Source organism: Rhinolophus hipposideros, assembly GCF_964194185.1.
Source record: "Rhinolophus hipposideros genome assembly, chromosome: 2".
Classification (NCBI taxonomy): domain Eukaryota; kingdom Metazoa; phylum Chordata; class Mammalia; order Chiroptera; family Rhinolophidae; genus Rhinolophus; species Rhinolophus hipposideros.
Window position 1 is genome coordinate 72,802,173 of NC_138048.1, and position 25,720 is coordinate 72,827,892.

General features: G+C 35.7%; 1 protein-coding gene across 2 annotated transcripts in view; it reads left to right on the forward strand.

The window, feature by feature from the left end:
* SLC2A2 (solute carrier family 2 member 2) overlaps window positions 1-21,798 on the forward strand; it is a 35,121-nt gene extending 13,323 nt beyond the window's left edge. The window contains exons 4-12 of one of the 2 annotated variants that reach the window (XR_013994183.1): window positions 5,514-5,638; window positions 8,645-8,760; window positions 9,656-9,818; window positions 10,310-10,497; window positions 12,726-12,830; window positions 16,003-16,104; window positions 16,793-16,996; window positions 17,086-18,195; window positions 20,533-21,798. Coding sequence is in view for 1 of the 2 variants with exons in the window: in XM_081062641.1 (XP_080918767.1) it covers window positions 5,514-5,638; window positions 8,645-8,760; window positions 9,656-9,818; window positions 10,310-10,497; window positions 12,726-12,830; window positions 16,003-16,104; window positions 16,793-16,996; window positions 17,086-17,286 (1,204 nt within the window). In the remaining variant the exon portion in view is untranslated. Of the gene's footprint in view, window positions 1-5,513; window positions 5,639-8,644; window positions 8,761-9,655; window positions 9,819-10,309; window positions 10,498-12,725; window positions 12,831-16,002; window positions 16,105-16,792; window positions 16,997-17,085; window positions 19,061-20,532 lie in introns of those variants that run through there. The other variant, XM_081062641.1, reaches the window with a different exon arrangement.
* The last annotated feature ends 3,922 nt before the right edge of the window (window positions 21,799-25,720 follow it).

The following is a 25,720-nucleotide window of genomic DNA, read 5'->3' on the forward strand; positions in this document are numbered from 1 at the left end:
TAAGTTATAAAACATATTAAGAAACCACTGCACAAATGATTAACTCCAGAGCTCTATGGAAAAGCCAAGAGTGGAATATTTAACATAGGAATCCATTGTTTGCTTCACAAAATTGCTCCATTTCTTAGACATCCAGTTTTCCATCTTCAAATTAGAATTTGGCATTTGGATCAGTCAAGTCTTAAGGTCAAGTCGGTATTCCCAATTTCCAATTGCTCAGTATACTTGGCAAGGGTTTTCTAGCTGCTACTACTGCTGTCTCAAAGCCCCAACCAAAGATGAAGCCAGTGGTGTCTCCATTTCTCTACTCTGGTTTCTGTTAGGTATTTTGGATTAAAAACATCAGTGAGACTCCTTTACACTCAAATTTCACTTAGTCATGTGACACACTAACACTCTTGGGATTTCCCTACCCTCCATAGAGAAAAAGAAAATAAAGTTGAAAAATCAAGTGATTATTTCTTTCTATTTATTTTTTGCTCTTTAAGTCCGTCTTTTATTAATTACCTTTTTCTGATGATAAAAATAAATATACAAATATAGAAAACTTGGAAGATGCAAAAACATTTAAAATGTAAATGATACAGGCTAAGTTATAACTGTTAGTAATTCTGGATTACAATTTATTTATTTTTTAAATTCCTACTTTAAGCTATAATTTTTTCTCTCCGGTTATTAAAATTCTGATAACTTCTTTGTCTTGTACTAGAGCTTTTATATAATAAGACTGTAAGAAGTTTTCTTAAGTAATGGGGAGCATGGTAATCCAATTTGTATTCTTGTTCTTATTTGAAAGGGACTTGACCATAAAAGAAAATGTTCAGTTCCTCACATTTTTATCAACTTATTGATGTTTAGCTGAACTTTAAATAGGAATCCATAAATTACAGTTAATAAATTGATTTTCCTCATTTAAAAATTTAAAAATCATTTTAATTTGTACCAAATTTGTTTAAAATGTAACTGGAAATTTTTCTAGTTTAATTATTTCTAAAATAAATACAATTAAACAAAATGAAATTTTAAAATATGGGCAAAGCAATTCTTTTAGCAGCTACTGATGTTTTATATTTCTTGCCATCCCTGAAGAAAAATGTAAGCCCTTGCTATCCCTCATTTAGAGATGAGATTCTGAGATGTCCAGTGACTTACTTTAAGACATCTAATTAGGGTCCTAGTGATGGAACTAGGATGAACGTCCTCTCAAGTCTTAGGATTTAGTATCAACATGGTCAGACCCCAAAACAATGTCAAATGACCATTTATCAAATGACTTATGGTAACTAAAAGAGAGGCTTCCTCCAACTCTCAGTGGAAAAAATGATTCTCCTTGAAAAACAGCCATAAATTAATATTTTTAACTTTAAAATTAAGACAAAAGAGTATCGTCTCTCCCATAAAACTATTTTTCTTGGGAAATTCGCTGAGAGATGATATGATTTTCCTCATTGCTAAGGTCATTACTCCACCAGTTAAAAGTAAATAAATGAAAATGTAATTTTCTATTACTGCTTTTAAAAAGTCTTTCCTGGTAATTGTATAATAGTCATTAGCTATCTGAGGTCCCCCCACCTTTTTTTTTTTTTTTGCAGAGTAAGTCCTTTTTTAAAATTATTTTCAGGTGTGAGAAATAACACAGTGATTACACATTTACATACCTCACAAAGTGATAACCCCGATTATTCTATTACCCATCTGACACTGTACATAATTATTACAAATTATTGACTATATTCCCTATACTATACTTTATATCCTCATGACTATTTTTAAAATTATAGTTGACATTTAATATTATTTTATATTAGTTTCAGGTGTACAGCATATTTATTGGTTAGACATTTATGTAATTTATGAAGTAGTCACCCCAGTAAGTCTAGTACCCATCAGAACTACATAGTTTTTACAATATTATTGCCTATTTTCCCCATACTGTACTTTACATCCCTGTGACTATTTTTTAACTACCAATTTGTACTTCTTAATCCCGTCACCTTTCTCATCCGGCCCCCCAATTCCCCTCCCATCTAGTAGCTATCAGTTTGTTCTCTGTATCTATGAGTCCATTTCTGTTTTGTTGGTTTGTTTGTTTTGTTCTTTAGATTCCACATATAAGTGAGATCACACGGTATTCATCTTTCTGAGTTTGATTTATTTCACTTAGCATAATACCCTCTAGGTCTATCCATGTTTTCACAAATGGTAAGACTTCATTCTTATTTTATGGCAGGGTAATAGTCCATTGTATAAATGTACCACAGGTTCTTTATCCAATTATTTATTGATGGGAACTTAGGTTGTTTCCATGTCTCAGTTATTGTAAATAGCACTGAAGTCAATATAGTGGTGCATGTACCTTTTCGAATTAGTGTTTTGGATTTCTTTGGGTAAATACCCAAGCGTGGAATTCCTGGGTTGTAAAGTAGGTCTATTTTTAATTTTTTGAGGAACCTCCAGACTGTTTTCCATAGTGGCTGCACCAATTTGCAATCCCACCAACAGTGCATGAGGGCTCCCTTTTCTCCATATCCTCAACAGCACTTGTTGTTTGTTGATTTATTGATGATAAGCCATCTTGACAGGAGTGAGGTGGTATCTCATTGTGGTTTTCATTTGCCCTTTCTCTGATGATTAGTGATGTTGAGCATCTTTTTACGTGTCTATTGGCCATTTGTATGTTCTCTTTGGAGAAATGTCTCTTCAGGTCCTCTGCCCATTTGTTAATTGGATTGTTTGTTTTTCTGGTGTTGAGTTGCATACATTTTTTTATAAATTTTGGGTATTAAACCCTTATTAGATGTATCATTAGCAAACATCTTCTCCTATTCAGTAGGATGTCTTTGTTTTGTTGATGATTTCCTTTGCTGTGCAAAACTTTTTAATTTGATGTAGTCCCATTTGTTTATTTTTTCTTTTGTTTCCCTTGCCCGAGATTTATCAGTAAAAATATTACTATGGGTAATGTCTGAGAATTTACTGTTTTCTTCTAGGAGTTTTACGTTTTCGGGTCTTATATTTAAGTCATTAATCCATTTTGAGTTTTTTCTTGTATATGGAGTTAGAAAGTGGTCCAGTTTCATTTTTTTGCATGTACTTGTCCAGTTTTCCCAGCATCATTTATTAAATAGTATAGCCACTATTTTTAGATTTGGGTTCTCAAGGTCAATTTTTCCAGAGTGCTTACAATTTAATTATAAGAGTATGATGGGGGAGACCCTGGTCTGTGCAATCCACACTACCACAAGTCAAGGAAGGCATACATAACTTACCTTGGAATGCTTTCTTTCTTTTGTATCAAAAATGGGACTCACTAAAATGAAGCATTAACTTTTGGTTTCACACAGATTGAGTCCCAGTTCGGCCACTTAATAGCTGTGTGAAATGAGCAAATTACTTGGGTTCTCTAGAACGTTTCCTCCGATCTGCAATGTGGAAAAAAATAATACCTACCTCGCAGAATTATTGTGCAGATTAAATGAAAGGGAACACAAAGGGTTTCGCACAATGTCCGGTGCAGAGTAAGGCAGCAAATATAGCCTTTGATGATGATGCTAACAGAAGTATTTTGAGTAAGATTTAAAGAAAGATATTTAGAAATATATTTCCTTCTCCCTGATCCAACCATTTTAAATATTTTTAGATTATTCTTGACCATTTCTCACTTTGGAGCAGAAGGTAATATCCTCTAATTTGTATCAAGTGCTCCATCATCCATCGGTGGTAAGGAAGAAGGAGTTTAGAGCAATCTGGCCTCAAAATACTTTCAGGCTATCCCTTTTAAGACTTCTTTTAATCTGCCCCCTCTCCCCCGCACCCCACAGAATATACTGTTAACCAGCTAAATTTCTTAAGGTAAATTATTGCATTCGCCTGCCCTCTGTAAGTAGAGAAAAAGCTCTTCACAGAGCAACACCCCTATCATTCTCTACCTGACAGCTCTGAATCTGGCCAGCTCTAACTCCTCCTGTTTCCTCTGCCTTTGGGTAATTGATAATTTCCATATAGTAGTTTCCTATTACTCCTCTAATGAATCACCATAGACTTAGTGTCTTAAAACAATACAAATTTATTTTCTTTTAGTTTTGGAGGTCAGAAGGCTAAATTCAGTTTCATTTGGCTGAAGTCAAGGTGTCAGCAGAGCTGGTTCCTTCTTGAGGTTCTGAGGGAAAAATCCATTTCCTTGCCCTTCTCCAGCTTCCAGGGAAACTTATATTCCCTGGCTTGTGGCCCTTCTTCCATCTTCCAAGCACATCACTCCAATCTCTACCGTGACCGGGTCTTATATTAATTTTTGTTCCGGAAGACGCATTAAAGCTGATTGTCAGGCTAGGTCTTATTTTTGGGGAAATACAGCACTTCTCTCATCACATCACCTTTTCTTCTGCTCTCCTCTTATAAGGATATTTGTGATTACATTGTTGGGCCCACCTGGATAATCCAGGGAAATCTCTATCTCAAAGTCCTTAATCACATCTGGAACATCCCTTTTGTCATATAAAGTAATGTATTCCCATGGTTTTAGGATTAAGATGCAGACTCTGGGGAGATATTATTCAAAATATCGTATGGTTGTTGGGCAATCACTGCAGTATGAGATTACACAGTTTTGCTCTCAAAAAAAAATCTCTTTGGTATTAAAGATATTTGCTCAGAAAAAGTTCACCTGTTAAAGTTTGAAACATTGAAACAGAACATAACAAGATGCTTAACGTTTCTTTATGGCACAAACATTTCTATACCAGTCCACTCAGATTCTTTCACTGGCCTTACCATCATCTGTTCAACTTTGAAGAAAGTTTCTTTGTACCTCACTTTCCCATATAATAAGAATAAATACCTGCAAATGTTGTCAAATTTTATATGATTCATTTTGAAAATGTTTTTGTGCTATTGTGAACTTTATTATGTGTTATTTTACATCAGCTAACATTAATTCATAGATTCTGAAAATATGCTGACATACAATGTTAAAAGTAAAATAAATGTAATTATGATAAGACAAAGTAAAAGTATGTTTTAATTTACTTTGAAATAATTCACACTAAAGAAAATTTAATTTTAAAAGTTCCTTTCGTGATCTACATCAACTAAAAACTTGCACCATTAAAAGAGAAAAAAATGTCGTAAGTTGTAACTACAGCATTGACATTAGTGATCGCCATGCAATTATTTTTTAAAGCAATCAACTAGTCGAAAATTTAGTTAATTGTTTGAAAAAGTGTCAGAAGTTTTATCATAAATCAAACTAGTCATCATCACCACAGAATCATTCTATCAAAATGTGGAGATCGAGCACATGAAACCCAGCTTCTCTCATGATAAGTATTACGTATTGTTAATGCTTCAGTCCATAGATAAGTCAGAGTAGCAATCATGGTTTAAGATTCCCCAACTAGCCTTTTCAGCAAAATTATAATAATCTCTTAGGTAAAAATCTCAGCATACTTTGAAAGCAAATTAATTTTATCAAGTTTTGATGCTGAATTTATAATCCTTGCTTTTTAAAATTTCAGAATCAAAGCCCTGTTGGTAGCAAACATTCTCTCATTAGCTGGAGCTCTCTTGATGGGGCTTTCGAAACTAGGACCATCTCACATTCTTATAATTTCAGGAAGAGGCGTATCAGGACTCTACTGTGGTAAGTCTCTCTCTCTCTCTCTCTCTCTCTCTCTCTCTCTCTCTCTCTCTCTCTCTCTCTCACACACACACACACACACACACACACACACACACACACACAGACGTCTGAAAATTATTCCAAAAGCAGATGTGGTAACATGTAGGGAACATTCTGAGCCCGAGGTGGCATCACAGAAAGGACAGGCAATAGCATAAATTTAAAGTCCCGAGTTAGGGAGCTTTGGGACCAGTAAGAGGTAATTGTATAGCTGTCTTCTTACCCATGGCAATGACATTATTTCTAGTCATATGATCTCAAATTATTAACTCTCAGTTTCCTTATCTATTAAATGAAGAAAATAATACTGCCTCTTAGGGTACTTGTAATACTACACATAAAGTGTCCAGCATACAATCTGAATGCATACAGTAAACTGCCAAGAAATGCAATCTATTGTTATTACTCTCAGACACACAGTAGCCAGTAGAAGACTGCCACACCCAGAACCTCTAAGTCAGCCCTTTGGCCTACCTGACCGCTTATATGTCTGTCTCTCCTATCCTGACAGCCATTGACCCTGGGCCCATCTCTCATACCACACTGACTAGCCCTGTCAGATTCCAGCCCTGGCTGGATGAAGCGTTCAGGTGGCAGTGACCATAGGCAGAGGAAATCAGGAAAAAGCAGCTGGCAGAGGAGTTCAGAATGAAGGAAAGATGCTCCTCCCATGAACTGTACATCTGAATTGCTGGGATCCTTAGTTCTTGGAAATAGCTTTTCAAACGTTGGAAACAATCAGCAGAGGCCTGAACAAAGGGAAGGTCACACGTTCTCTAAAACAGCCAAATCTTTAGCTTCTCATTACCAGTGACACCTTAATAGTTCTGCGCCAAGGTTTTAACACATGGTCCCAAGTTGTAGCAATTCCAAACCACTGACTTCCACTGTGGGTGGTAGAGGGGGAGCAAGGGCACAAAAAGGTGTAGAAAATACTTATAACACGTTTACCTGCCAAGAGGAAAGACTATAATTCCATGTATCTTCAATGATCAGTTGAAAAATAGTCTAAAGTTACTTAATTAAAGTTCACTTTTCATTACTGTCAATGCTAATATAAATAACTGAAAGTCAGGATAGCTTTATCAAAGTGAAAAGTCAACCCCTATTTGGAAAGTTTTAGATTCACAGTGAATCAGTTCTGGCACTGTCTCTATCTGGTCTTAGATATGTTTTCTCTTCTGAAAACTGCAAATAATAACACTATCAAAAAGTTCCAAATCATGATTCTTCTTTCTTTTCCTTCATTTTTTAAAATACAGTAAAAATAATACAAAACATTTCCGGTAAAATTGAAAAGAAATGCTACAAACTTACTGTGAAGCAACCTATCATTAACATAGCCAAGTACACTTGTACTTTCCAACAATCTTTTCAAATTATCTCTGGGACAAGTCTGAGCATCAAAGTTGCTAAAAATTATAGGAAATGTAATTTAACTTCAAGTTCATGTGACTTCATGTGTAGATAAGACCTGTGAGGTTATCCACACTATTGTGTTTTTGAGGTATACTAGTAGATATTACAGAAAGATAGTACAGCTTGGACTAGGGTGTAATAAATGATTATTTTTTTCTTATTTAAAATCAACAGACCACACATTAGAGTCACATAAAAAAGTCAGCAGAAATCCAGGTGCCATATCAACCATGCAAATATTCATGTGAAATATTAAGAACAATTTAAGGCTTTAAAAACATACTGAAACAGCTCCCAAACAGCTCTTTTACACAAAGACCACCCATTTCCATTTGATAGTTAGGCAGTCTCTCTAAGAGGAAGCCTCTGGCAAATCTTGTTTTTCAATTCTTAAGAAAAATGCCAAACACTGCGTTCAGCCTTGATTTACTGATAGTCCCTGACCCTCTTATGCATTTAGCAAATGGCATAAGATACTCCACCATTCCAACATGACTGATTACATATAAGAAAATTATGTAAGGTGGAATGGCATAGTGTTAGTGCTATTCAGTTTTTGTATTCCCTTAAGCACCCAAAGTCCTTATTTACATAAAATCTTTTCTGAAGCCTATTATTTGGAGAGAATAAAGAAGCAGCTGGGTTGCTGTGGTTGGAGCAGTTGGGAAAAGAGCCCCTGAGTTACTTACACCTTACACCTCTTACCCCTTACACCTCTCTACCCCCTCCCCCACCACCAGCACCGCCACCGTAACGTGAGCTTAAGGCACCTCCACATTGTGAAAACTCAGATAAGGCTTGCAGTTCTCATGCTAACACTCTATTGCACTATGATCTGGGTAAGTCATTTCACACTTCGATCCAGTAAAGATGTTGGCCTACATATGTTCTAATTTCCTTTAATCCGTGAATCTAGATTAAGAATACAATTATTTTTAAGCAAATTATTAATGCATTCTTCTGTCTCTTTTCTTAAGGCATCTGTAGGCATTATGATGTAAACTGAGTACCAACATAGATTTTTTTAAAAACTAAATAAAACAATGCTATGAATGATTTCCATACTTGACTAACAATTTCTTTCTATTTGTATATCCAGCTACAACTTTATTTGGAATCTCTTTGGCATAAACTATTTGGCATAAACTGTGTCTATGGTTGGGAACAAGGGTTCTCCTTTCAACAGACTTTCAATCAGAATGTTGACTGCACTTAAACCAAATTAATGTTATTGAAATAATCCTGGTTTCACATTAATATTTATTTATTTATTTATTTATTTATTTATTTATTTATTTATTTATTTATTTTTAGTGGTTACCAGAGGATAAGAGAGGAGGGGGATGGTAAAAGAGGGTAAAAGGGGTCAAATATGTGGTGATGGAAGGAGAACTGACTCTGGGTGGTGAGCACACAATGGGATTTATAGATGATGTAATACAGAATTGGACACATGAAACCTGTGTAATTTTACTAACCATTGTCACCCCAATCAATTTAATTTCAAACAATGAAACAAAATAACATTTATGTTCATATTTCATGCAGGGCTAATTTCAGGCTTGGTTCCAATGTACATTGGTGAAATTGCTCCAACTACTGTCAGGGGTGCTATTGGCGCTCTTCACCAGTTGGCCATTGTCACAGGCATTCTTATCAGTCAGGTAAAAACTCCCCTCGCCTACCTTACTCATGCTTTATCCAACTTCTCCCTCCCTGACTGTCCATTCTCACTGTACACCAAGATACACACACACACAAAATTGAAAAAACAAAACAACGGTTCCACCAGTGATGGTGGTGTAGAGGCATGAGCTTTTTAGCTCAAAACTTCATGATTACTACTCCATTCTTCACTATTCCCCTTGGAGTTGGGCTGGTGTTGGCACTGAAAGTAACCTGGAAACCAAGTCTTGAAATTCTGGAGCTATTCTAGAATTAAATTACTTCATTCAGATTTAAAAGAATAGGAAACTTCAAATTTTTGGCTGTCTGGATTTCCTTTGAGTATCTTACTTGGAAATTTAGTATATAAATGATGACCAGCTCTTGTTTAGCTGGCTCTATATTTCCCTTCTATCCTGTGGTCTCAGAGGGAGTCTTTGGAACCCCAAACCTATGACTATGCAGAGGGTAAACTACTGCAATAGGGATCACAAAGCTGGTTTTCATCAGAGTAACTGTTCTGTCTATATAACCCCATTGTATTTAAGTTCTGGGTAACCTAAGAACAAAAATTTTAAGAAATGCCCAAAGGTATGCATGATTTTTGGTGTTGTTTTAGATATTCAATATGTTCTTAAAAAGTCTGGTTGGTTGCCATCTTAAATGCCCCATAGGAGTTAATGAAAACAAACCTAGGTGGATTCTTTATAAGGCAAATAGTCCCTAATTTAGGTAAGGTGAGACACACTAGTAAGAGTTTCCATCTTGTGCATACTTGAATTAAAGTTGTCAGGGATTACTATTAAATAGTCAATATGCTTTTTTCAACAAATTGTCACCGAAGGCAGACCCAAAGTGCTGTGTAGTTGCTACACCTCCCCTCTCCCTTTTCAGATCATTGGCCTTGATATTCTCCTGGGCAATCACGAGCTGTGGCACATCCTCCTTGCTCTGTCTGCCGTGCCAGCAGTCCTCCAGTCTCTGCTGCTCTTCTTCTGTCCAGAAAGTCCCAGATACCTCTACATCAAGTTAGATGAGGAAGAGAAAGCAAAGAAAAGTAAGTCTATGGGTGGTTTTACTTCGTACCTATTGTTTAGGAACTACCAGCTAATGAGAAGCAGTGTATATGAACGGTTACTCATGATATTGGTACCAGTGCTTTCCAAATGAAGTTAGTGATTACGTGTAAGAAGAATGTGCAAGATCATTTAATATGACTGGTATATGCCATTTTGCACCCGTAAACATTCGCTCGAGCCCAAACTGGAAGCCCCCTTGCAGAGTATTGGACTCAATCATCGGCTTCTAAAACACCTTTCCAGCATTATGCTTCTGTGATAATGAGGATCATTTTCTTTGTCAGAAAATGAGGCTAGATGTTCTACCTTTTTAAAATAAAAGAGCAGGATTTAATTTAACAAAAAAGAATTCTCAACACACATGCTATTAAGCAATAGAGATGGCTATGCAGACTGTAGCTCTTTCATTAACATAATAAAAATACATTTTTTGACCTGAGTTCTATAAACCTAATCATTTTGGGGACAGGCTTGAAAAGACTCAGAGGATGTGCTGATGTCACCAAAGACATTGCTGAGATGAGAAAAGAAAGGGAAGAAGCATCAAGTGAACAGAAAGTCTCCATAATTCAGCTCTTCACCAATTCCAGCTACCGACAGCCTATCCTAGTGGCACTGATGCTGCACATGGCTCAGCAGTTTTCTGGCATCAATGCGGTGAGTTTAAGAATACTCCCTACCTCTTAAGCGAAACGTGGATTGAGGTAGGGCAGGAAAGGGGTGTACGTTTAAATAGGTAAAAGACATTTTAAGATGTTGACATCACATGTCTTACTACAACAAACACTGACGGAGCATTAATTTTCTGTTTTGCCTCATCTGCTTTCTAACATTAGCTTGCAAGTTTTAAAGATGAGGGTAAAAAGGCAACAGTCATAATAAATACAAAAGAGCAAAAAAGGAGAATCATTCTACCAAAGAAGAATCAATCACAAGGGGCTTCTAGAGTTGAGTATCAAATGTAGGATTTATGACAGCCTAGGCAAAAAGAGTCCATGGTTCCCTCCATCTATTTAAATGAAGTATATCAGATAGCCAGGGTCAAAGGAATTTCCTGCCATCCAAGAAACTTTCAGTCTACTTGGGGAGACAGCACACACACACTCAAAATAAACAGCAGAGTAAACTGATATGATATGGGTGACTGAGGGTGGTAGAAAATACTTGATTGAAAATGTACTGAGTACAAATCTTGCTAGCTTTTGGGTTTTGAGTTGAAATCCTTGCATTATGCAGACTACAACTGTTTTATTAGCAATTAGCTACTAGAAGACAATAATCATGCATGCGTTTAGATACTAGTTAAAGAAAATCACTTATCTCCTTCCACTGCTGTTGAAAATGTGGTTTGGGTGTCCTTTATAGTGAGCCAATCCCAGATCCACAAGGGACACTTTGGGGGTGACTGATGGATGGGCAGAGACTTGGGGGAGGCAAAGAAAGTAATTCCTATTAGGTGAAGCCAAAGGACACCTGAACCTCACTCCATAAGCTGAATACTGCTCTGCTGTGGTCTTCAACCTCCTTTAAGAGGTCCTTGGTGTTCATTTTTACCTAAATACTTTTTACAACTTTGGGGCTGAGAGACTAAATGCTATCCCCTATCTCAGCTCTGCCTGTACATCCAAAGGCACAACACTTACTCTCGCTGAACCTCCCTGCTTAGCTTCCAACCCAGTGCCTGATTTAGAGGTGCCCAGGAAGTACTGAACTTAAGGCTGCTGGGATAGTGTGCAGCAGGCTGGAAGCAGCTTCTCACTGAACACAGTCTGCACGCTGCTCCTGTATCCGCCCTGTCTACAGAAAGAGCTGCCAGCACCAGGCCATGTGATATGGAAAAGAAAGGACAGAGGATGATAGAACAACAAAATGACCTACAACACTATTACAAAAGTAAAAATGTAACAAAATAATAAAATCTTTTAGAGAGATTATGAACCAGATTTCTCCATCTCCACTGAGATGAGCGGGGAATTTTAGTGGGATTAAATGCAACAGCAACCAGAACTCTCATACTTATTGGTGAGAGTGTACACTGACACAACTTCTTTGGAAAAGTGTGTGGCAGTACCTATCAAAGCTGAGCAGATGTATACTCTGTTGTCCAGAAATCCTATTCCTAGGTATATATGTACTCAGATGCATATTTCACTGAGGATTGTTCTAGAATATTCACAGCAGCATTACTCACAATCACCCTAAATGGCAACTACATAAACACCCATCGATAGTAAAATGGGTAACTAAATTGTGGTATATAATACAATAACATACTATATAGTAATGATGTTGAAACACAAATATACAAATACAACTATACAGATTCTTCTCACAAAGGTAATGTTGCTGCCAGATACAAAGTAGTATATACTCTGTTGTTTCATTTATATCAAGTACAAGACTGGCAAATTTTATGTACAATGGTAGAGTTGGAAGAATTTCCTTGAAAAAAATAGAGTGACAAAAAATAGGGGGCTTCTGGAAGGCAGGAAAATGATTTATTTCCTGATCTGGGTACTGGTTAGAGAGGTGTGTTCAGTTTGTGAAGATTAATTGAGCTTGTACACTTATGATCTATGTACTTTTTTGTATGTATTTTATACTTTAACGAAAGGTTTAAAATTGTTTTTAATATAAAGAAAATGCATATGCAGAGTTTTCAGCTAAATATAAGGAAAACTTTTAAGCAATCAGAAGCTTTAGACACTGAAGGAAAATTGTGGTTTCTCCTTCCTTGGAAGGAGAAAGCAGATAAAATCTTTAGGAAGTTCTAGGGACCATGTTTCCATAGAAACAACTAAAAATAAACAACTTAAAATATTTCTTGCATTAAAGCCATGCATTCTAGGCTTCTTGATTACAACTAAACTCTTATTACTTTGCAGATCTTTTACTACTCAACTGGTATTTTTCGGACAGCTGGGCTCAGCCAACCAGTTTACGCAACCATTGGAGTTGGTGCCATCAATACAGTTTTCACTGCTCTCTCTGTAAGCAAAATAGCCAAAAATATTCTGCTTGTTCCTCAGGCCAGAAATGGGAGTTTAAAAAAATCCCTTGTGATCTAAAAGTGACTAATGACTTATTGTCCACATGCCCTGGGTATGTAAAATGGAGTGGGTCATGGAAAGTCCTATGTGTGAATAACCAACCACTGTACTGAGATTAGGTATAAGTGAGCAGGTTATCTGGTGCTCTCTGGTTATCATTGGTTCTCTCTATCAGCTGGTATGCCATTAGCCACTCATTTGTGATTTAATAACTCACTTGGGAACACAGAGGACTTTCTCCTTGTATAAATACAGGTTCCTTCTCCTTTGCTCTATCCTTAAACCCCTTGGGATTAACCAATAGCTTGCCACTTCTATCTAGAGTGTTGTACCTAGATTCCTCTCCTTCTATGGTTAAATTTTTTTTATTCTGATGTCTTGGGAAAAACATTTAAATAAAATAAATGTGGCTCTCAATTAAATACCTAAGCCTCTAGTAAAATTAAACAGTTTCAGCAAATTCCTATGATGTTAGGTCCTTGTGCAGAGCTTTCATATAGCTCACAAGGCCACAGCTTCTGGTGATGTATACGAATGTGGTAACATGAGACGATGGATTGGAAGTGGTGTATAAGTTGAAATGCTATTGTTATTTTTGAAAAGTTTTTGTTTTTTTGAAATGTCAAGTGTTATTGTTGAAAAAAGAAATTTTTCCAACAAGTGGAAGAGGTCACGTACTTTTCTTAAGACCAGATACCTTATGTAAGAAATGATTCAGTATCTTGAAAATAAGAATATTTAACATAACAATCGAAAAATTAAACAAACAATAAAAAATCCCCCAAACTTTCCAACTAATATAACTCACTCTAAAATGAGGGTAATTGGGCTTGTTTTTATCTTAGAATGCAGGATGTCCAAAAAGCTTGTGCTTTTCCATTTTGGTCACAATGTTGTACTCAATATACTTTAGTAACTGGTTTTTCATTCTCTGTACATGAATTTTAACTATTAGCTTGAGGTGGTCAATAAATTATAGCCTGGCCACCTAGGTCAAAAGGCAGATTTGTCCAGACCACATTAAACTGTGTTGGACCTTGGAAAGCGGGGGGAAGAACAAATACAAGGGAACAGCAGTGGTTCTGTAGACCTGCGTTTAGAGATAATGCCTGTCAGAGTCAAAAGGTCGCTCGAGATCAACAAAGGCCTGGTGCTGGGATGTAAACCAAGGGACTACTGGCATTCTTTTATCTCCCTGAGATAAAACTTGTTACACATCTTACTTCAACATATTTTTCTAATATAGAGATTATGATTAAAACATTTTATATGTAACAGGGTCTGCTATGTAAAGCATAAAGTTGTCAAGATTGGGTAACCCAAATTCTAAGAGTGTCTAAAAGAAAACTACTGCAGAATTTCATTTTTGTCTTCCTTCTGCCAACCCCGTGAGGGTTAGAGGAGTTGTTTTGAAAAGTGTCTTGATTATTTTGAATATACCTTTGTAGAGTTCATCCTTTTATTCTGTGAAAGTTTTTGAGCAAGTGTCACAATAAAAAATAATCTCTAATCGGCTGCCTAATTACAAATAACCTTCCAGGACAACAAATAACATTTAAAATGTTTAATTATGTATAGTTTTGAAAACTGGTTTTAAAGTTCAAAAAAGGACCAAAAAAAGATAGCCCCTCAGTCATCCAATTTCTCTTCCCAAAGTTAACCAATGTTACCAAATTCCGTGTATCCTTTCAAATAAAGATGTGCAAATAGGAATACGCACTGGCTCCCACACTGAGTAGGCTTCCAGGATGTGTGACACCACTGGAGCGAAGGTGGGGAGGCAGACATCTCCAGCCCCTGACCAAGTCTTACTTTATGTCACACTCCTCCCTGAGTGCTCAGCTGGCCTCAAAAAGGGAGTCCAGCTCAATTCTCAAGGCATGTAGTTTTAGAATTATTTTTATCCTATTCATAATAATTGTTCAGAGACAGAAGAAACAGACATAGTAAAAACCCTGTTCCTGAAGAAATGTTTCTGTTTTCTTGGTAGCTTGATGTGGTGTCATCAAGCCAGCTTTGAAACCCATCATTAAAGAGTCAACAGAGAGAAATTTTATGAATGTGAGAAAGGTTTGTTTTTCCCACTTCTTCACAGCAATTAAATATGGGCTCTTTGTTTATCATCCTGGAGTGATTTGAAACTCTGATACGAAATGCCTCTGAGAGGAAAGGGGCTTTCTCTGTAGGCAAAAAGAACTATTTCTCATGTATTTTCAGAGCCAGCGCACACCATACTAAGCGTATTGGATTGCTATTGATCTAGTCTAGTCAATGACTCAGCAAAGTGAGAAATTATGACAGGTAGTTTTTTTGTGTGTGTGACTCTCCAACCGTGGCAGTATTCCAAGGATTAAGCAGACTCTATCCAACAAACTCTGGTCTTGGCTAATTGTAAATCTTTACCATTAACGCAAAGGTCCCCAAACCCATCTATGATATATCTCCTAACTTCGAATAAGAAAGCTCTTTAACCTTTTGCTTTCAACTCTTACCTTTTCAAATGGATAGCTTGTTTGCAACACTAGGTATATTTAGGCCCAGCAGAAAAATAAAAGACCTATTTTGGCAAGATGATCAAATTCTCTATGTTGCCAAGTGAGTGGTCATAATTCGACTTCATTAGCAGTCAGGAAGTTGGATGAGAATAGTTGACACCTCAGCAGTTGTGCCATTTCAGGTGTCTGCCATGCACAAACCCCTGTGATTAAAACTTACAATAAATACCAGGAGAGAAAAAAGTCATTTTTAATGTGGAAACTTTGTATTTTAAACATACAGGAAACCTACTGGAAGAGATCCAAGATGTATAGTCTCGTACTGTTGTACCCCAAGTGATATCCCAGAGAGCAGCTAACACTATAGTTCTTTCTGTCGAATGCCCTGTTCAAATCTTTGTGACTAAATTAAGCAGGTAATTGTTAAAGAGCTCTGGTCACTGAGAGAGCGCTGCCACCTCCGGCAAGAGCCACTCCCCTCCTCAGTTCCACATCCAGCTGTGTGTGGATTATAATAAATTGTGGATTATAATAATTATATAAATTATAATAAAATAACCTCTTTGTCAGTAAAAACTATTGAAGTATAAAGCCTATATATTTGAAAACTCTTCTAGGTGTTCCTCGTGGAGAAGGCAGGGCGACGCTCTCTGTTTCTAATTGGAATGAGCGGGATGTTTGTCTGTGCCATCTTTATGTCCGTGGGCCTCGTGCTGCTGGTGAGTTTGGTGCCTGCACTGAGATTTCCAGTGACCGGATGATAGCACTTCTGTGCTCCAGGTTAAAGTACCTCTATGTCAAAAAACATTTGTGAATGACTTATGAAATAAAGCCAGAGGAACAGCATATAATACACCAGAGGAATATAAAGAAAAAAGAGAACTCGTTTTGGGGGGTTTAAAGACTGAACATCAATTGTACTTGTTGCCCAGGGAGGCCTTGTAGCAAAATGGTCAGAGCTTAGGTTCTGGGGTCAGCCCCAAACTTGTTCCAGGGCTGGCTTTGCTGCGTGGCTGCCTGTGTGAGCTTGGGCAAGTCCCTGGACCTCTCCAGCCCAGTGCCCTCCACCACTACTTCACAGTCATCCTGTCTAGCACCCTTGGCATTATTAGAAGTAGGATCCTTACACAGAAGGAGTGACTCTTTCACAGGAAAAGAGTGACGAAGAGTAACATAAAATCCTAATCCAGACAGTTTCCTATAACAAAGCTCGAAAGATTTCAGGATGACTCATCCTAGAATAAGCTTGTGTCCAACTAGAATAACTGTACTTAATTGAACATAAACATATCGGGAAGAGAGTCATGTCACTGCTGAACCCAATGAGTCTTAGACTTAGCAAATGATTGCTAAGCAGCAGCCAATGATTCCAGTTCTACGTTTGTTTCTGTTTTGTTTGTTCCTCAGAATAAATTAACTTGGATGAGTTACGTGAGCATGACCGCCATCTTCCTCTTTGTCAGTTTCTTTGAAATTGGCCCAGGCCCTATCCCCTGGTTCATGGTGGCTGAATTTTTCAGTCAAGGACCACGCCCCGCTGCTTTAGCAATAGCTGCATTCAGCAACTGGACCTGCAATTTCATTGTAGCTCTGTGTTTCCCGTACATTGCGGTAAGTGGCTTAATATTGTGCAAATTGACAGAACAGAAGAGAGGGTCGAACAGCTGCTAATTGGGACTCTGTGTTTGGTCTCCATGCAGGACTTCTGTGGACCTTACGTGTTTTTCCTCTTTGCTGGAGTGGTCTTGGGCTTTACTCTGTTTACATTTTTCAAAGTTCCAGAAACCAAAGGAAAATCCTTTGAGGAAATCGCAGCAGAATTCCGAAAGAATAGAGGCTCAGCCCAAGCACCAAAAGCTGCCATAGAAATGAAATTCCTTGGAGCTACAGAGACTGTGTAAAGATAACCTGCTTTTTGACATAAACAGAAAAAGGAAGGAACTCATGTGTTTTTAAATGACAATTCTTTGAGAATTTTATATATACATCTTGAAGTATTGTTTTATTTTTTAAAGAGTTTTTATGGGCTCTGATTAGAAATATCATCAAATATTACCAAAGAAAGTGTTTTTTTTTAAGTTACAGAATCTATTTTTTATGGTAAGACTGTAATTAAGTAAACCAAAAAGTCAAGCTCATTTTGCTACACTATCTGGCAAGTACATTCTAATATTCCTAGTTCTATTCTTTATAATAAGGTTCTTCTGAAATCAAAGCGGTTTCAACGTATCATATTCTTGCTTCATTAAGCATATAGTTAGAAACCTGAAGATATAACTAGTAGTTACATATTTGGATATGATTAAGATGGAATTTTCTTACCCGCTGAACTCATACTAAAGGAGACAGGGTTAGTGACAGTAAAGTTCATGTTAAAATTGATAACTTTCCCATTTTCTCCCACTCAATTTTTTTCTTGAGCATTAGAATTTGCATTTTGCTTAAAATTTTATTTTTTCTGTAATTTCATGTGGAGTGGTTTATTGAGTATATTAAAATATTCTAAAGAAAAACTTTAGTTTTAGTAGGCTTACCAAAATCTTTCAGTATTCAGGAAAAAAATATTAGTTCCTTTGGTGACAAACTGATTTTGTAAGATTATACACTAAAAAGGTTTTACCTGATCATATAGCATGGGTTATTAGTTAATATTAACATCTATTATAAACCCATGTTAATTCCTTGTTGGTTCAGTCCTTTGGGCTATGTTTTGTTTCGCTTTTTTATTGAGCACAACCTGGTTTTCTCAGCTGTGTTATAAAATGTACTCAGTGATAAGTGGGGCATGTTGTCTCCTCAAACCCCAAAAAGCTAGAACAGTCTAACTTAGGAAATTTGAAGTGAAATATTGCTCTGTTTGTGAAAAAAAAAAAAGTATTTTCTGAATTACTATATTTCAAAACAGATTGAAAAGGTAGGGTTGGAGAATACCCAACAGTGGGCCCCCGAAAATTCATGAATGCTCAATTTCACACTTGATCAAAATCCCCATTTAATTTTCCTGGAAACAGTGAGTTCTCTAACACAAAACAATCATCCCCTTTGATGTTTCCCTCTTTGTCTTAGCAGTGTACTGATGCTATCTAAGCTGTTCTATTGCTATTGCTAACGTTTATTGTGTACCACCTACGTTCCAGGAACTGTGCTAAGTGCTTTTACCTATGTAGGCAAATTGGAAATACACAGATGATTAAACAGATTTTCTCTTACAGTCAATTTTGCAACTATGGAACAGTTCTGATGGATACCAAAGGCTTAGCAGGGAGCTAAAGTATCTCCAGGCTGTTTTCATCACAAGTGGAACGCTGAATCAATCCTTTTTATGTTTGCTTTAATGTGCATAAAAACAGTCAACACTTGCTTTTTTTTCTTCTTTTCCAAATTGTTTATCTTTCTGTAATTTGGCAGTTCCAACAACATGAAATTATTTCTTTTCACTTTGACTGATTTTGTATTTCCTTTGGGCCAATATGGGATAAACTATTTTCACTTAGGACTTCTGGACACAGTTAAAATGAGCTTAGATAGTTCAGGAGAATTTTGTGCTAAACTGTGAACTATGAAAAAAAAAATGTAGGGACTCTGAATAGGACAGGAGCAGGAAAATTGCTCGTGTATGGCTCCTGTCTTCTTTGGGATGCTAATGGCCTTTGATAAGCCCGAAGTTGCAATGATAAAAAAAATTTAAAGTTTTTATTGGTGATGAATGTGATTTAATCAAATCACTACTCCTGATCTCATTTACTAAGAGAATAAAGAAGTCAAGGTTTAACAAAAAGTCCAAAAGACCACTTTTAAGTTCTAATTAATTTTTTTGACTGACCCACAAGTTCCAGAAATTCAGACCATGAAGTTTTCTGCCTCAGAGAAATTTAAGTAACTTACATTGTTCCCTTCCAAATTTTTTTTCTTACAGAGATACTAGTGAAAAGAAACATGAAAGTGAAAAAAGCTGTTAACACTTTATACTAAGACAAAGGAACTAGCTAAATAATAAAAACTCCTAGGTCTTCAATGGTATCCATCATAATAAATAATGAAATTATCAGTAAGTAATTAGATTTAGTTCCAGGAAAGTCAGATGTGACTTTAAACACTTATTTTTTTGTAGTACTCTTATCATTTTTGTGAAAGTGTTTTCACACTCTAACATTCTTACAAATGTGATTTTTCTATTGGTGTGTTGGAAACATGATTACACTTCTTGGTCTGGCCACTCATCTGCTACATCTAACTATTGCCCACCCTCATGACATCAGCGCAAGGGTCTTCTCTAACTTTCTCTTCCTCTCTTACATCTCCATAGTCAGCACTGTCATGTGTGCTCAGACACAAATGATCCCTCTTGAAGGAGCTCTCAGTCTAAGAAGAAGTTCAGGAAGACCAGGGTATAAATATTCACATCTGTTTCTTCTGCCTTCCGTAAACCTTGATTTAGAGACTTCTGTTGTAAAATGGGCTCAATAACATTACCTACCTCAGAGAGTTATTGTGAGGATGAAATGTCAAATGCTAAGCAGAGTACCTGTTACAAAGGGGGTACTCAATGAATGTTACCTAGAATTAGTATTCACAAAGATATTATTAGGATACAGGATTGTCACAGATAAGATAGTTCCAATTTTTTCTTCTGAATAAAAGGAGTTTCGTAATTCAAGGCAATATTCTCTTCAAGCAACAACCTCACAAAAATAAGGGAATGGTAAGAATCAGGGGAGATTTAAGATTATCTAAAACCTAAACTCATATTTGATATTTCTAAGTAGGTTATAAGAGTTTTTATTGCATTTTTGAAATTTGCTTTTGCCTAAGTTATGTTATTTTTAAGAGGTTTATATGTGATATTATTTCTTTGAATAATACTACTGTGTTTCCCCGAAAATAAGACCTAGCTGGACGATCAGCTCTAATGCGGCTTTTGGAGCAAAAATTAATATAAGACCTAATCTTATTTTACTATAATAATAAGACCCGGTCTATTATATTATATTATATTATATTATATTATATTATATTATATTAATGACCCGGTATAATATAATATAATATAATATAATATAATATAATATAATATAATATAATATAATATGATACCAGGTCTTATCTTAATTTTTGCTCCAAAAGACGCATTAGAGCTGATTGTCCAGCTAGGTCTTATTTTCGGGGAACACGGTAAATACAATATAAAATGCTGTATATCATATTTAAATGCAATCATAACCACAGGGTTATAACTATAGGATAAGACCAAACCTACTTGATAATCCTCAAAAGTTGCAAAAGTGTGTAAACCAGTGTACATGCATAAGCTACTTCTGATTGCTAGCTGATTGTTGGATACGGTAGCAAATAAAGCAATGTTAGGCAATATCTTGTGCTTACCATGTTCTAAGCAGAGGTGCTGAGTAAAGTGTAAAAAATACAATTTTTGATTACAATTCTGTATCAATGACCTGAGAAGAAAAGGTTTATTGCCTTTTCTTGAGGCAATGAATTTTGATCCATCTGCTGGTGTTTTTATTGCCTTCTAATTTGGAACACATTAGAAAGAATCATCATGAAAAGAAATTGGTTTTAGTTAAGAGTATGTGTACACTATGGTTTTATAATAACAAATATATTTCTAAATGCTTAGTGTTGTTTTATTTTATATAGAAAATAACCACATTTAAGAAACTTGATATTAGTTTACCATATATACTCATTTCCTTCTCACAGTATTTTTTCTATTCTCATTGTAAAGATAATATGTGAGTTACTTGTTAAACCCAAATTGTATTTTCATCGGGCAGTTGTTTTGATTATCAGTAGTAGAAAAAACTGACCTGAAGTCTTGGTAAAAGAACAGTGGAAGAGGAATGAATGACTTCCTTTGATGAAAACAAAAATAATTTAATTAGTAAATACTTAATTGAGCTCCCATTATAGACACTTTGTAAAGTTTTGTGAAAGACACAAATCTTAGAAAATGTGATCCCTATCCTCAATGATCTGTATTCTCATAAAGGGGATAAAACTTGAAAACAAATAGTTACAGTACAAAGGAAAGAATAGAATAAACTATAAGTTAGTGGTTTTTAAGTCGACATCTGAAATTTTCATTATATGTTTAAATAGCTGCAAAAGATGTAACATTTCAAAATATAGTATATGTTGACGTTTAAAAATTGCTGTACTCTATCGAATGGAATTTAAACACCACGGTAATGTGCTACCATAACCATTAAAAAATATAAATTTATTTATTTAACTGTTAGAAATTTTACTGCATTCTTTTCTGTTCTCGTATTTCCTTTCCACTTTCTTCAAAGAATTTTATCCTCAAGTGATAAATTTATATGTCTTAAAGTATTTTTGATGGTTCTATTATAAGTTTCTACAATAAAAGTATCTATAAGTTGAATTTGAATTTTTCAAAATGTCCTTGTCTGTAATGTTTAACCTTTTTTGCTCTGGATTGAGTTAGCATTTGTGATTATTAGTACACAATTGACAGGGGAAAAAATCTGCATTACAAATTTTGATAAAATTCATTTTTAAAGCAGTCATTTTAGAAATTTATCTCAATGAGAAGTATGGGGTTATTTTTTTCAATTAATTAATATACTAATGGATGGATAGTTCTTATTACTAAAGAAAATAGCCTTCAGCATAAATTCCATTATTACTTTGTTTTTATAAGCTTACTGAAAATCTTATTTTCATAGATAAGTAGATAGAAATGGAAGGACCAATGTCATTCAATCCCATGAACTATTTTTAAGTTATAGCCAAAATGCACATAAAAATTAATCATCAAAGTAATTTTTAATAATGTATCAGCTAATAACTCAAGTAGGCCCTTTAATTTTGTGGAAAGCAAAACATTTGTATTGTGGGGGCCAGCCTGGTGGCTCAGGCGGTTAGAGCTCCATGTTTCTAACTCAGAAGGCCGCCGGTTCGATTCCCACATGGGCCAGTGGGCTCTCAATGACAAGGTTGCCGGTTCGATTCCTGGAGTCCCACAGGGAATGGTGGGCTCCGCCCCCTGCAGCTAGCAACGGCAACGGCAACTGGACCTGGAGCTGAGTTGCGCCCTCCACAACTAAGACTGAAAGGACAACAACTTGAAGCTGAACAGCACCCTCTACAACTAAGATTGAAAGGCCAACAACTTGACTTGGAAAAAAGTCCTGGAAGTACACACTGTTCCCCCAATAAAGTCTTGTTCCCCTTCCCCAATAAAATCTTTGGGGAAAAAAATCATTTGTATTGTGAAAGGATTTGTTATCCAGTTGTTACAGTCATTACCTTACTTAGTTTCTGGGCAGCATACCAAAATGGCTTTATCAAGGCTTAATAAAAGACCATTATTATATTGTTGAATCTTTCACTTACAGGCAACTTGCTTAACCTGATATACTCAGAAAGGATTAGGATAATTGAAATATTATTCATTTATGCATTTTCATATATATAATACAATTCGACTTTATCACATGACTTATTTATATTAAACCATCAGAGTTCAGATTTAGCTTGTTAGCTTGTTCAAGTCATAGAAAATGTCGGTTGTAACCTAATGGGTAAATTCAGTCCTCATTGTCAAACTAATTTTCCAAATGAGACTTACTTTCTAATCTGACTTAATTTTCACTTCCAATAAGTACCTTAGTATTCAGAATGAATGATGGCCATCTCATGTTTGAGTTACTGTGCTTCCACAGGTGAACATAGATGAGGAAATGGATATATGCCATTAGTCTGCCTTCTGCATTTCTAACAGATGTTTTATTTTCTTTATGTTTACTGGTCTTTCCCTCAGGAGGAATGCACTTTGAAAACAATTGGGCAAAGTCTGCTAAACAAAAATGGTCATTATCCTCTTCTACAATGTCTGAATTCAAAATATTAGGCCAAAATATATTCTTTCTTATAAGCCACCTTAATTAAGGTAGATTTCATAGATAAAATATTTCCAAAGACCCCTTTGTTTGGCACCTCTAAAGGTTTAAGAGTCTAAGGCAAGGCATCATGGTGAGAGTCGGGATTGAGTGAGGATTTTATCTGTCTTCTGTAAGGTGGGAGAAGGATGATTACGGAAGAAGTGTTGGAGAGAAGAATTGGCCTAATGCCCGGCTGCAGGTGCATTATTGGGCATGAAACCATACATTTTTGTCCATGATTAAGAGATAACATGCCCAGCTTTGAAAACAGTTATTATAAGTTATTCACAAACTAAGTGCTTGTGTGTTGGGGAGGCAGGTAGAAATGAAACTGAGAGGATTGGTCCAGAAGATCCAGCATCCAAACAATAGGATTTCAAAAGAAGGGAAAAATCAAAACAGAGGGAAAGAAATTATCAAAGACACATTATATTGGAATTTTGCTGAACTGAAGAACAAGACTTGCGATTGAAAGTTCATTGTGTAACAAACACAATAAACAAACAAAGCCCAAAATTCCATCACGAAACTTCAGAATGCCAGAGATTCAGAATACATATGAAAGCATCTAGAAAGGAAAGGACACATACAAAGGACCAGGATTCATAACAGCATGTAATATCGGAACAGCAACTGTGGAAGCTAAAAGACCGTGGAGTAATGCCTGCAAACGTCTGAAGGAAAATGATTTTTAGCCTAGAATTTTGTCCTCAGACATATTACCAATTGAGTGTGAAAGTAGAATTAGGTATATTTCCAGACATGCAAGCCCAAAATTTTACCACTTCTGCACCTTTTCTCATGAAACAAATGGAAGATGGACTCTACCAAAACTGGAGAAAACCAAGGGAGGAAGATACAGAATTCAGCAAAAGGAGAGATAGAAAGATAAGTTTCAGGACAAAAGTCATAGATGGGAAGCTAGCATCAGGGCCTGGAAAACAACTGATTCATATTGAAGCAAGAAAAATAAGGCTCTAAGGAAAAACAGAACTAAAAGTTTCTCTGATGTGTTTGGCCATATGAAGAATAATTTGAAACATTTAGAAAAAATTAGTGATAAGCACATAGAAAACTAAACAAATGCAAATGTGAGGCAATTAAAAATTCTTGGGGAGAAAGTAAGGTAGGGAGTGGCAAAGAAAGGAAATGTCATAGTACATTACTGGCTCAGCAATGAAGAGTTACTTACATTATTGTGTAAAACACTGGATATCGTTACAATTCTTGTTTTCAAATAAAATTTATAATAGTACTATATTATAAAATATGTGGAGAGGAAAGATGAGAAGTGTGAAAAAAGAGCTCAATTATTATTTATCATAATAAGTTGTTAACACATAACCAAAATCTATAAAGCAAAAAATATAAGCCAATGTGCTGTAATTTTCTCTGTGCCCTCAGATGTATTTCCACCCTTTCCACACTGCTCTGTGCCTCAGAAGGCTGATCTTTTTAGAATGTATCATCTGAGCTCCTTGTCTTTGGCTTCCAGTTGGGTTTGCTGAATTGGATGTATTGGTGGGAAATGGGAGGACAAGAAGAGGCAAAAAGTGATCTATTGGTTCCTTCAGCTTCCACCTTCCCATCAAGGCTGGGCAGTGACTGCATTCATGCACCAAAGGCCACAATTCCTGCTCTTACTGGGTTCTGGTAATTGATCCCCCAAACCTTACCCCTTTTAATTCTAGAGTTGGTAATGGTATCCTACTATTGTTAGTTTCACTACTACTAGTCCCAGGTGGTTTACCATCCCTTGCTGGTTCCTTAACTTGGCCTACTCCTTTGTAAATCATTTCTTCTTTAAACTTCTTTAGTCACCCCTTTTCAGTAGACCATCTGTTTCTGTAGGGACCCTGAACTATACAGCCTATGAATTAGAATATCAAAATTAAAGCTGTAAGAAATCAAGTGTTCACCTATAAGGAGATTCATGGGTAGGGAGGGATAAGGCAGAAAACTATTGTGAATTCTTTTAAATATATATATATATATATATATATATATATATATATATGTATATGTATATGTATATATATATATATATATATACATATATATTAATTTATTGGGGTGACAATTGTTAGTGAAATTACATAGATTTAATATAGGCCCTTGACCTTTAATTTGACCTTTAAATTATAGGCATGCCTTATTTTACAAAAGTAAAAAAATACTAAATAACTATACAAATTTTAATTTAAAATATTAAATCAACTGAAAAATGCTATATGGCAAAAGGTAGATGAGATTTCATATATATATATGTGTATATATATATATATGTGTATATATATATATATATATATATATATATATATATATATATAAAATGAGAGAAATTGAGAGAGTAAGGAATAGCTGAAAGGGAGGGAGAAAAGAGAGGAGGGAGAGATAACAATCTTAACAA